This window comes from Saccostrea echinata, unplaced genomic scaffold (genome assembly GCF_033153115.1).
Source record: "Saccostrea echinata isolate AGI-Se365-2 ecotype Australia unplaced genomic scaffold, CSIRO_AGI_Sech_v1 ptg000054l, whole genome shotgun sequence".
Lineage (NCBI taxonomy): Eukaryota > Metazoa > Mollusca > Bivalvia > Ostreida > Ostreidae > Saccostrea > Saccostrea echinata.
This window is the reverse complement of record NW_026889803.1, coordinates 4,018,026-4,031,612: the sequence shown is the minus strand read 5'-3', so window position 1 is coordinate 4,031,612 and position 13,587 is coordinate 4,018,026. Positions and strand designations below refer to the sequence as shown.

The 13,587-nt window shown below is 31.9% G+C and overlaps 1 protein-coding gene across 11 annotated transcripts in view; it reads left to right on the top strand.

Moving 5' to 3' along the window:
- The window catches only part of LOC133205174 (kinesin-like protein unc-104), a 30,395-nt gene extending 17,043 nt beyond the window's left edge, over positions 1–13,352 (top strand). For 7 of the 11 annotated variants that reach the window (XM_061340931.1, XM_061340924.1, XM_061340923.1 and 4 more), the window contains 20 exons: positions 59–164; positions 253–421; positions 571–661; positions 866–984; positions 1,093–1,188; positions 1,507–1,566; positions 2,714–2,764; positions 3,380–3,451; positions 3,615–3,772; positions 4,347–4,452; positions 4,640–4,754; positions 4,880–4,965; positions 5,079–5,182; positions 5,738–5,883; positions 6,152–6,484; positions 7,342–7,466; positions 7,936–8,179; positions 8,375–8,494; positions 8,624–8,742; positions 9,111–13,352. In XM_061340931.1, coding sequence (XP_061196915.1) covers positions 59–164; positions 253–421; positions 571–661; positions 866–984; positions 1,093–1,188; positions 1,507–1,566; positions 2,714–2,764; positions 3,380–3,451; positions 3,615–3,772; positions 4,347–4,452; positions 4,640–4,754; positions 4,880–4,965; positions 5,079–5,182; positions 5,738–5,883; positions 6,152–6,484; positions 7,342–7,466; positions 7,936–8,179; positions 8,375–8,494; positions 8,624–8,742; positions 9,111–9,150 — 2,460 coding nt within the window. In that variant the 3' untranslated portion in view covers positions 9,151–13,352. Of the gene's footprint in view, positions 1–58; positions 165–252; positions 422–570; positions 662–865; positions 985–1,092; positions 1,189–1,506; positions 1,567–2,122; positions 2,141–2,713; positions 2,765–3,379; positions 3,452–3,614; positions 3,773–4,346; positions 4,453–4,639; positions 4,755–4,879; positions 4,966–5,078; positions 5,183–5,737; positions 5,884–6,151; positions 6,485–7,341; positions 7,467–7,935; positions 8,180–8,374; positions 8,495–8,623; positions 8,743–9,110 lie in introns of all 11 variants that reach the window. The other 4 variants (XM_061340932.1, XM_061340922.1, XM_061340927.1 and 1 more) reach the window with 3 other exon arrangements.
- The last annotated feature ends 235 nt before the right edge of the window (positions 13,353–13,587 follow it).

The window sequence follows — 13,587 nt, the reverse complement described above, 5'->3', positions numbered from 1 at the left end:
ATTTTTTTTATACATACATGTATGTATTCAGTAAACCTCTTGTTTTATTTTAAAAAAGAAGCAGCAGTACAGTGATTTATCCTCGCAGACAGCACCATCTACAGAGAACCTCAGATATGTAGAAGGTGAAGGTCCAAGTCCAGATAACTCTATCAATACTTCTGGTGAGTGGTCTCCCTTTAAAAATTCTATTCAATCTACTTGCATTCAAAATAACATTATAAGAGCTCTTTGGCATTTATTCCATGACAGAGCCATATATCTGTGAGCAGAAGATGAAGCCAGTGGATCTGTTCCCAGATATAGATGAGAAAGAACTGCCTGGACACCTTAAGGTTGACTCACAGTTCCAGTTCAGGGTCACAATCCTAGAGGCTTCTGGGATAGCCTCAGAATATGCTGACATCTTCTGCCAGTTCAAGTAGGCTTTTGTTTGTTTTCTTGTAGAATTAAGACTTTAAGATGATTGAATAAATCATGATTATGCAACTTTTCTGTTAAGATGTTTGTAAAATTTATGATTTAAAAAAGTCTCTTCCTTTCCAATAACATATACATGTATTTTTGCAGCTTCCTACACAGACATGATGAAGCTTTTTCAACAGAACCTCTTAAAAATGGTGGGAAGAGTCATCCTTTAGGGTTTTATCATGTACAGAATGTAAGAAATGTTCCAAAGTAATGATTTTGTTAAGTGTGCTAAAAGATCCTGTCATTCTTCTGTTTAAAATTGATTGTCTTATTTATTATATAACAAAATTTAATAATAGAATAAATCATTTACATAAAAGTTGTTTGCTTCACATATACATGTACAATGTACTGTATATATACACTGTACATTAAAATTTAATATGATTTCCAGTTCACAGTCTCTGTGACAAAGTCCTTCATAGACTACATAAAAACACAACCACTTGTGTTTGAAGTCTTTGGCCACTATCAACAGCATCCATTACATGAACAGGCCAGAGAAATTCCTTAGTAAGTGTTGAAATCTGCTATGTTCCATTGACTTTTTCCTGTTAAAGTCCTCCCTCAATATTACTGGTATTTGAAGAAGAATCTTAAATATGTTGTTACATTTTGTAGTAATGTCAGACCAAGGCCCAAATGTAATTTCCCTCCCATGATTCCAGTATCTAAGCCAGTTCCCTCACCGAAGTATGGAGTTCTGAGTCCACCAAGGTATGTACATTTGGTACATTTTGTCTGTGCAGATTTTTATCATGTGAACAAGAATTCATGTTCATATCTATACATTTCAAATGTATTATCAACATCTACAGTACAAAAATGTACATACAAAATTCTGGATAAAAGATACTTACTCAATGTCAGCATCCACAAGAAATGGATTCTATATTCTGCTCTGAGTTTGTGTTTGCTTGTGATTTTTTTTTTAGCTGAAGTCTAAAGAAATTTGTTATTATGGTTTCTTGCAAATCAATTTAAGTTACATAAAAGCTTTCTCTTGTGTTTATTCCTTTGTGTTGTGTGCTTCAGAGTTAAAAAGTCACAAAAACAAGATTTGTTAATTGAAGTCAAGAAAGCAAACCAGGAGGGGTAAGATTGAGCAGCTAACTACTGATTTAGCTAGAATGGGACGGACAAAAGCTATAACAACTATACCTTATATGCTTGAGTAACAACTTGCCTCACAGTATCTTAAATGCATTGGAAATATTTTGTGCATTTAGTGATCAAATTCTCATTCAATACAAAAAAGATATTAAGGAAACAATTTTCTTTTTTTTTTAGCTTACTTGATGTATTTGAGACTCAAGCATATAAAAAGCTTATCAACATTTAACATGGGGTTACCTGCTTTAACCTTTAGCTTTATTTTTCCTTCTAACAGGTTGTGTAATAATCATGTATAAAATCCATTGGCATATTTCTAATTTAACATTTATTACCTGACTAACTGAACTAACACTGCAGAATCCAAACCTATCTGCATTATTATAGGACCATTGTCTCTAACCTTAACATAAATTTCACTTCACATATCCAAGATTAAAATTTTAAGCCTGTACTTGCTTATATGTTCCTGCACTCTACTTGTGTATAACTGAAGGTTCATCCTTTGTTTACATGCCTTTCTTAATCTGGACAGTAGGAAGATATTCAAGTATTGGTAGGTCATATGCAAGATTTGCTGCTTATATACCAGAGGCTTTTTCAGAATAAATATTTTTCATAGCTACAGATTTTTTTTCAGCTATTGTCTGTGCTTCATACAGTTATAAAACATTTGTGATAGCCTTTTCTTTTGCTTGATGATTTGTTTAGAACAGGTCACTTTACAAGCAAGACAAGGAATTGCATAAAACATTTGCTCCTTTGATGTTTTCATTGCTTTAGATTTGAAATTTGTAATAGGAAAGGCATGTAAACTATTGAAATAACAAATACAAACCATACATATATTATAGAGAAATGCTGAAATAAGTAATTTTTCATAATATACATATATACATTATTTAAGCTAAAAATATTCAAATATGTGAAATCTAACATACTGTATTTATTTTGCACTCATTTACAATCATGTTTAACTTTTTCATGCATTAGTGTAAGATTGATTGTCTATTTTATCCGTAAGCAACACAAAAGGTTGTTTTCTGATTAACCATATTAATTCTGCTAACTTGTGCTTGAGCTGGTTTGCATGCACCGGGTTGTACACGGTTCCCTTTGTTTGGTTTAGGTTTTACGATTCTGGTCGCAGTCTGGAGTCACCTCTTTCTCCTGGTTCGAAGTAGGTATCTCAACAAAAGGTGACCTTTGATGTTGTATATTCTTAAATCTTCCTAAGACTTTACCTTAGTTGTCAAGCTTTAAAGCACCAGCAGTTTACTTCATTTACTGTAGCAAAAATGTGCCCAATTAAGTTACATAACATACCTTTTATGTTAAATGTTAAGTTAATTTAATTACATGAAGAATTTTATTTTAACTGAAATTCCATAAGTCTTTGAGAACATTTTATTATCTATAGCTATTGAGTCTGTAAGATTTAAACTCAACCATATTACTTTGGTAGCTGAAATGCTGTTATCCCCATTTTGCTATCACTGTGCTTTAAATACACTGTAATATCACATGCATCACTTTACCACACAGAATTATCATTATTAATTATTATCATTATTCACCATCATAATATTTACACTGTCACAGCATGTGCACCAAAAGCTGCTTTTGCATTTTTTTTTATTGGCAATGCTCTTGACATTTTTTTTTAATATATTTTTGATCAGATGTATTCTAAATTATATTCAAAAATTTCTTTGTAAATAAAGTGTGAATATAAACCTTTTTTTATTGAGTCACCATTATTAGACATTAATTTGAGCATTTTTTTTATTTACAGCTGTAGTCACATACATTCCAGATTTGACCTACTGGTTTGGTTTGAGATATGTGAGCTTGCACCCAATGGAGAGTAAGTATTGGTATCACTAAAGACAATGCAATATAGTCCAAAAATTGGTAAATGAACTGATAATAAATAAAGCAGTATAACATGCATGTACTTCAAATATTTTTTAGTGTGATGCTGTGTGCTTTTGTTCTGTAGGTACTTTGAATGTGGTACATTTTTTTAGGTATGTCCCTTGTGTTGTAAGCCATGCTGATGATCAGCCTTGTACTGGATTATTTATGCTCCACCAGGGAATACAGAGAAGGATTGCTATCACTATAATGCAAGAACAGAGCCCCGAAATCGACCTCATATGGAAAGATGTTAAGGAGCTTGTTGTAGGTAGGTATTTATTGAACCAGAAGTTTGCAGATGGGTATTGTACAAGTAGGTAGGTACATGTATATGTACATGTATTTATTGACCAAAATTTCAAAGACAGTTAAATTTTATACTGTAAAAGCAGAAATATTCTTGGGGGGGTTAAATTTCATTGTTAACAATTATCAACAAAATAAATCCCACATGAAAATTTTATATGGCTATGTATTGAATAGGGTTAATTTCTAAACAACTAAATTAAATGCCATGAAACCTTTAAGGTGACAAATCAAAAAAAATTTATCCCTATGAAAATTTGTGCTTCTACAGTGTTCACTTCTTCTGATGTAAGGTCAGGTCAGTGTCAAAACAAAAGTTGTGGTAATTCAATTTAATAAAACTAGGATGAAAACAGATTTAAATGGTATGCACCTGCAACAGACATTAATGGCAGTCTGTCAGAGTTCCATTTTTCTTCTGTGTTAGGAGAGCTGGGTTTTTTTTTCAATAAGATTTTCTCACCATGAGCAGTTGGTGGGAAAATGTTTTAAAATTTTATTCAAATTTTATGAAAGTTTTTATGTTTTATCTACAGGTCGTATTCGTACAACACCAGAATACCATGAAGTAGACAACGAGACTTCTGTGCTGTCACTTAATCTTTTCCCAGCCTCCTACATACAGTATCCAGGAGATGATAGGTAATATGCAGGCCTGACGTGTAATTATATCCCTGAGTGATTTTGATTTATAGGGGGAAGAGGGGACTTTAAGCATTTGATTTTCCATGTGAAAGCTTGGGGGATTTTAAATGGACCTACATGTACATGTATGTGTACTTTACACATTTATATGTTATACATGTGATGTTTATATTTTCTCTTTCAGAATCTACTTTCGTTTTGAGGCTGCTTGGGATAGCTCTCTCCATAACTCACATTTACTGAACAAAGTCACTGCCTCTGGGGACAGAATTTACATGACTCTCTCAGCCTACATTGAGGTTTGAAAACAGGGGCATAAATCTTTTTTTCTTCAAGATTTGATATTCACCTTTGTTGCTTATATGTCATTGTGCTAATTCTTCTTTAATAGATTATGCAAATATATTTTCAATTTATTTTTCAGAAGGAAAACTGCCAGCAACCTGCTTGTATTACCAAAGATTTAAGTATTGTTATTCATTCAAGAGACACAAAAATAACTAACTCCAGGTATGAATTTAAAAAAGAAAGAAAAAAAGAGTCTACATGAAAAAATAAGAACTAATATATTTATTATCTGAACAAGAATTTTTTTTAGAATCTTTGACTTTTTTCTTTATTAGGACTTTTAGGAGTTTATTTGGAGGTAGCAAGTCTCTGGATGCTAACCGTGTGAGCGGTATTTACGAGTTATTCCTGCGGCGGGCCTCAGAATCAGGTAGTCCAGGTATCTGTTGTCCAACGTATCACCTGTGTTTGTGACATATACTGCACCTCTTACCCATGTATTCTTAAACCAGCAGTAAGACAAGTCCAAATTTCTACATGGAAAATTTTAAATTCTTCAGCATTTCAAGAAGATCTCCAATTTTCAATGTGGTTAATAAGACTTGTGTATTTATAATTTTTGTCCATTTTCCATTACCACCAGAGTTTGTAGTGTTTTTAGTTACCACCTTATAAATTACCTGATACATGTACAAAATATATATATCCACCTTTGCCAAACACATTGTATTGTCATTAGTCGATGCACAAGTTTATATATGTACAAGTGTGTGATCATTTAAGTAGATATGCATAAGTACACAGTCAATATAATCAGAGCTGATAAATATTTCTTGCATTAACACCAGTTATGAATTTTGAATGAAAGAGCAACTTTGCGATAAAATTTCTTATTTACAGTATGTAAAGTATTTCATGAAATGAAGGATTTCTTTGTCAAATTATATTGATACTTGTCTAGAAATGGTATAAATGATTTCTGAATCCTCGACAGGTGCCCAGAGAAGACAGAGACGGGTGCTGGATACATCCTCTACTTATGTCAGGGGAGAGGAAAACCTCAATGGATGGCGACCCAGGGGAGATTCGCTTATATTTGACCATCAGTGGGAGTTAGAGAAACTCACAAGGCTAGAATTGGTTAGTTCATTGCTACATATGATGAATTAACTAGGAAAATTAAAGAGATTTGATATTCTTTTGTTTTAATGGATTATTTTTGTATGCAGCATGTGATTTATGGAATCAAATATCCTTATCCCTTATATGATTTATGTTCTTTTAAGATTATTGCTGCTGATATTTAGATATTTTAATATACTGTTGTTTGATAATGGTATAAAACACTGCATATACTGAACATGTAGAATTTAAAATCTCAAATGTCATTAAACTGTTCTTATGCTAGGTGGAGAAATCTCGTCATGTATTACTTTTGAGAGAGAAACTTGCTGAACAGAACAAGACAAATGAACTAAGCAAACTAGACAAAGAAGCCTCTAATAAGTCCGTAAAAGCCAAACATGATCAAGAGAAAGAGGAGATCCTGAATAAAACAGAGAATTCAGAAGAAAAATCCATGGAGAAGTGGGAGAAAGACGATGCTACAGAGAAGTATGAGAGACAAGGACAAGGTGTATACAACTTTGTAACAGATGGAAGCAGAGAGCAGGAATTGACAGCCAAATGTCTGAGGCTTATTCTGCAAGGGAAATTACTGCTGAATCCTCCATCTCTAAAGGTTTGTCAGTTTTCTGTTGGATGTTTTGAAAGCTTAAAAAGAAATAATTATTGTAAAGAGTAATTTGGTTTTTCCTCTGAGATTTGTCTTCGGGGTAGTTCTGGTAGACATAATTATATAAATCTTGAAGGGAGGGTGTACTGAAAATAACAGTCATCAATATCTTCCCTCGAAAACAAAACTATTTCTGAATATACAAAACACTTGAAAAGCTTTCTATATCTTTAGTCATCTTTGTCATTCAGGTGACAAATGCTATTGGTTCTAGACCAACACTAATTCTTCTGAATACCAAACATGTAGTAAAATAATAAGAAATGATACCCAAATGTGTTTTGTATTATCCACCATTTCTTTCATTTTATTGAATTTAATATCCCAAACTTTGATTTAATAATGGAAAAACAGTAGATGGCCATACTCCTTTAAAGTTTGCTTATGATGCAAGGTTTGTTACAGCAATGATTCAGGTCACTTGGAATAAGTGAAGGCCATAGGAAGAAAATGTAATAAATTCTTTTTTGGAGTAATAATGTAGTACATGTAACAGAAAAACTTCTAAATTTTACTACTGACAAAAAGATTACACAAGAAGGGTGGCATTGAAGTTAGCTCTTTTTGACAAGGTCAAAGTCGTTAGAATGTTTTTGTTTTGGCCTTGTTTGTACTTGAAGAGCATAAAGGACACGTGCAATATAAGGGTTTATGTATAAGGAGTGGATATACTCATTTGAGTCTCTTGTCTGAATAAACTTAGTATTTATTTTATATATTCCTTTAATAGCCTCAGATCGTTTCTTTTTAATATACATGTATTTGCATTTGATTTTCCATTTATTTTGAATGTTATATTTTAGCCTTCTTCCCAGATGACTGAGTCACTGCTCAGTAATACCACCACAGACAGTGAGGCTGAGCTGACCCCTAGTGACCAGTCTATGATCACAAGCATTGCCAGTTCGTCAGCTTCAGATTTATGCAGGTCAGTCAAAAGACATTTATCATTTGATTCCGCAGTTTTATTTATTAAAACATACATATGTAGATTGACATATCTATCAATGATAAAATTTACATGTACATAAACATGTATATCCACTAGATGAAGGTTTGTAGCACTATTAGAATTGCCTTTTTACACTAAACTATATAATGGTAACTTGATTTCATACCATTTAATAAAAACACGCTAGTCTGACATGCATGAGGATGAAAAAGGTACAAGCACATGCACAAGTTTAGATAGTTATTAATTTTTTTATTCCTTGTAAGTAGAAGGGTTTGTGATCTCTCTCTTATACAACAAGTTATTCTTAAGTATTTCAAAGTGTAACGTATTTGTTTCCTTTCAAATTTGTAAAACTTAAAATTTATGATCAGTTTGATAAAATCATGAAATGAATACAATTAACTTGCACAGCATTTGGTTAGCTCTTTACCATTTTCCACAGACATGCCAACCCCCCTCCTCCCAGTATCCAGGTATCCAAGTCTTGTGATAGTCTGACAACCAGCACTAACTCTGAGCTCAGTGACCGTAAGTTCTCACTTCCAATCAAACCCCCCGAATCAAATGCTGATGACAACAATTACATTCCACTGGTGGATGAAGTGAGGGTCAGCCCTGTTGTGTCCAGGAAAGGATACCTTAACTTCCTGGAGGAGAAACACACTGGATGGGTCAAGAAATATGTAGTATGTTGACATACGTATTCTTGTGTGTTAGTGTAAACATTTCCTTAAAATCTAGATTCAGTCACTTATCTCTGTGTTGAAAAATGAAGTGAGTTATCTACAATCTTTGTATTGTGGAGAATGGCAGTCTTTAATATTTACTGTACAAACAGGTAATTAAGAAAGGCTACCATATATATATACATGTATTCTTAGGTTGTACGCAGACCCTATATATACATCTATAATTCTGAGAAGGACCCAGTTGAACGAGCCATCATCAACCTGGCTACAGCTCAGATTGAATATAGTGAAGATCAGCAGTCGCTGCTAAAGGTAAGAAGTGGAGATTTCTGTCTCTCATAACTCTGATAAGTACGATGTATTTGTAAGTGTTTTTAAGTATCAAAGGAATTATCAGCAATATTTCTTCTGTATTTACAAAGGGTTTATTTTGAAATACAGGTTAGGAACACTTTCTCTGTGCTGACAAAACACCGAGGATTTCTGATGCAAACATTGGATGATAAAGATTTCCATGACTGGCTATATGCTCTGAATCCTCTCCTGGCAGGACAAATTAGGTGGGTAAACTGTTATACAAAAACTACAGGAATGTATTCAGAATTGCTAAAGCATGGTAAATTCAATGGCTATAAAGGAACGAAATTTGGCAAGTGACTTAGTAACTCTTGGTATAAAAGTCAAAATTTCATTCGGAATTTATAAAAAAAAAAAATCTTATTAAACAAGTCCCCCCTGATGCCAGGCCATACAAGGCAGAAAAAAGGTATGAATGTATAAAAGTTTTCATTTGTGGTAGCCATTCCTGGACTGATATCCATAAGCGTATAAAGTACATTGTCTATTTTACACAAGCCTATAAAAATGATAATGACTTACATTTATGTCTTTATTGGTGTCCTTATTAATTTATCTGAATATTTTTTAGATCCACCTTGTCTAGGAGGAAGCTGCCAATGAATATATGAAAAGAAAAAGGCAGAATGAAAGTACATTCAGCATATGCTTTATCAGGCATTCATCTCACTCACCAAATTATAAAAGATAGAATTCACAGACTGAAGGATTAGATCTGAAAGGAGCAGACAACTCATGACTTTTTTTGTTGTTTTTACCCTGTTACATATGTATATGTATAGGGAGACAGTCTTTATTAAGATCTTCTGATGTATTATTCCCAGAAGGCTACAATATGGAGAGATTTGTTAATTAGTGTTAACAGCACTGTTGTGATATGAACGAGGATATTTGTTATTTATTGAAAGTATTTTTTGTTGTCGATGGTGTTACTTCATTCTTTATCTACATAGTTCATAATACATGTATAGGTATATTGTTATCATTGTAATATCATTACATTAAACCATCACTATCCAACAGAACAGACATCTAATGACACTGGTAAAGTAGTATAAGAATTTGTTAACTTTTGGAGGGAAATATAAAGTAAAATTTTGCTGATTCAAAACTAGTGAAGAATGAAAAAAGTAGATATAATGATATGATTTATGTCTTTTTTGGATGTTATACAGCATTCCATGTTTTGTAGAAATTATTTTCAAAATATTTGACTTGAAAAGTATGAGTATGATATTTATGAAAATTAATGTCCCAGTCTAGTATTGACATTTTTTACATTGTGCCAAGATGTGAGTCTGTCAGTAATGCTGATTATTTAGTTTCGCAATATAAGAACAACATTTCTAGTCATCTCAAATTATGTGTTCATTCATTCTATAACATATAGTTGCATGTGTCTACATGATTTAAAAAAACATCAGACATTTTGCATATTCTCCTCTATATAATCATTAATTCTTTCCGAGTTACAGGTTGTAGTTTAACTAAATGTTGTTGGTAATATAAGCATAACAAGTTCATAAATAGTACTTGTATCAGGTAGGATAGGTCTACTTAGCTAAATGTTGGACTCTAATGTGTCACTATACTAGTCTGCATTAACGAGAGAAAAAATGTTTTACTTTACAAATTGAACAGGTGCTGTATAAAAATTTCTGTAAAAATTATGCATCAGAATGTGAAATACCTATAAAAAATCATTTTAATTCAAAGTTTCATGTATTTAATCTAGTATTACACAGCTTGCTTCACACTAGATTATTATTATATTAAAGAGTCCATAAATGTCTCCTCTGCAGATTTTTCTTGAGGATATCTGTTTTCTTTTCTGCAGTGAAAACATGTTCTATGGTTGCTAATGTTTAATAAGAAAGAATATAGATAACTCTGTTTGGTATAAAATGGTGAATTTATGTTTGATTCTGCATTAGAAAATTTTTTTTAATGTGACATCGGAGAGAAATTTAAACAGTCATTTTTAAATTAAAAAAAAGGAATTGATTAGAATTTTCACTTCTACTTCATGTAATTGACAATCTGCAATGAGAATTCTCTTTTTTTTCACCTCTTGAATTACAAGTATTGTTAGTAGTCTAGGATTTTATTAAAATCTGAATTAGAAACATAATTTGACAGATTTTAATTGGTAGTCATTCATATCAAGTGAAAGTTGTGACTTTGTTGATTTTTTTTTTGTTCATTTTGTTTTTTTATATACATTTAATTTATACCCCATATATCTGTGCAATATTTACCTTTCAGGTACATTTATATTTATTTTTATACTTGTTTTCCATTTGAATGGGCAAATGAGAAGATATGAACAGAGTTACAATTATTTTGTAGAGAACTGTTACTGTGAAACCATTCAGAATTCATTGCAGCAGGTGTCTTACAAATGACAAGAAATAATTGTATTTACTAGAGATGACAAAGGAATCCTGGCCATAAATAAAGTGAAAGCAAAAGATGCTTAGTGTATTGGACATGCATAAAGCAGATGAATGTTGACTCTGCTGCAATGAAAGATAAATGCTTTTACATTTTACTTGCTGTTATGTTAAGAGGTGTGGTACTCCATGTAAGCAAAGATGAACAAGCTGAAAAGTTTGTAGTGAAGGTTACATTCCAATGTATGGATTTGTTTATTGAATCCAATTCAAAACAAAAGATTTTATTCATTATGAAGAAAAAACATGTATAGTTTTCCAAAGTAGAATCTTTTTTGTATGCATGCAGACATAGAATTCCAATCTTGAACAAATTTAGAGCACTGAAATCCTTTGCTATTTCCATTATTTTAATGCCTAAATAATGCTATTTTATTCATGTAATTTTCATGAGGTTGTTTTATATCTTTGTTTTTGAAGAGAAACCAGACAAGTTGTTTATTAGGGATCTTTTGACAAGTATAACACTGTATGTGAATTTCTTCTTCTTTTTTTTTCCAATTTTTGGGCTTCTGTTGGTGATGTACTAAGTAGTGCAGACATGAATTAGAACTGTCAATGTTTATACTTACAACACAAAAATAGTTTAGCAGTGATCATGAATCAGTGCATATACGGCTTTAAGATATGAACCATTAATCTAAGTACATGGACAGTACCCTTGTTTGCTAAGACCTTTTTTTGTCATTGATTTAACACATTATTGAGTTTGCGTTTGTTTAGGCTGAGTATAGTTTGGATTGCAGTGATGTTTGGTAATGTTGATCCTTGGTTGAAATATGTGAGAAATTCTTGTATGGCTTAGTTTTAGTGTTTATTGCTTACCGAGTGGACAGACAATGGGAATGTATATTGAGAAAGAACAGAGTTCAGCATTTCTCAGTTTTTACCGTTTTGTATAAGAAGGCTAATTTATTGAGGAATTTTGAAGCACTTTGTCAGAGATTTGCAAATGTGAAAGATGAGCTTTCTTCAGCTATACTTGCTCTGTTTTAATGAACTATCTTGGTCACAATAGAATATTTCAGGTATGATTAAGTTCCTTGCAAAAATATAGTTATACTAGGTGTTGTATACAAGTATGGAGTTGGGACAATCATTCTGCACTGTGCAGATGTAATTCTGGTCTTTTGAGATTAGTTAGTGTTAACTGTGTATGTTCCAGGTGTTCTTGTCTGAATACAATGCTCTACAATTTCTGTTTGTTAGCTCTTTATTTACATACACAGTCTACAAACTCTTTTTTGCTTGTTCATTTCATGTAGGTGTTAATCAAGCAGGTTTAACTTTTTTTCTCCCATGCAGTTGATGGGAATATTTATCAGCATGTGAGTGCGAACATGCATTTTCATTAAATAAATAATAAGTACATACCTGTATTAATATATCCATTTTACCAAGCAAAAAAAGATAATTGTCTTCAGTCAAAATTAGCCCACCTGTATTTTTTAGTTGTATGATTAGTAATATGATCATGTCATATGTGTTGCCTATGAACTTAATTTGTTCTATATATTGATGTAGATGTTTAACACTTGGTGCATTTTTTAAGGAATCAATTAGAGACATTATATGTAATTTTTATGAACCAAACTCCATATTAGATATCTTTTAATGTATTGAAGGTTTATGTGAAAGTATATACATTTAAACAAATATTCTCTTTCTGTGTATGCATAACAAAGGGAAGCCAAAATATTTTTCATATAGGTAAATTGTTTCAAACTGCTTGACTTCATATTCACACATTCTACCCATAAAAGTTCTTTTTTTTTCTTTTTTTTTTTTTTGAAAAGGGGGGAGGGCTCTTTGCTAGTTGACTCTTGGATTAAGATGACATCTTAGAATTAAGATTATCATATTGCTAAAAATATAAATAAACTACTTATACTTATAAAAGTATATTATTACTGTTGCTAAATTAAACTTTAATTAATTTTATAAAGGATAACAATTGATATTGGGGGGGGGGGGGGATTAACAACGATGATTTGTAATTTTTATTGTGTCGATCTTCATCTAAATAAATTTCAGATTTGATATTTTAAGATGGATTTTATATATTTGAAATATGGATATTTGAATTCTATCCAAAATCAATCATATATAGTTGCTTTCCCCCCATATTTTGAGTCTGTAGTAAATTTCAGTGAGTTTTAATGTGAAAAAATGCTAATAGAACTAACTTGCTGTAATCTTCAACTTAACTAAGACTATCATCTTAAAGATCAATGTCTGAACATCTTGTAAATTTTCTTGTATGTATCAACATAAAACAATGTTTGCAAATAAAATGGAACTCTGTGGAGTATGCTTTGATTTGTTATGCTTATTGCAGTAATAAACAACTGATAAATTTACTTGGTATTTGATTCTTCTTTTTAAGCTCGCCTTCAAATGAAGGGCCACACCCTCTTCCAAGGGGAGATAATTAAGAAAAAGTGAAAATTTGGTGGGATTATTTAAAAATCTTCTTCTCAATAACCACTGGGCAAGAAAAGATGAAAGCTTTCTGAGCTAGTGTAGATTCAAATTGTTTAAATCATGACCCCAGTTAGTAGGATGGGGCCACTATGGGCAATCAGTGTTTTACAT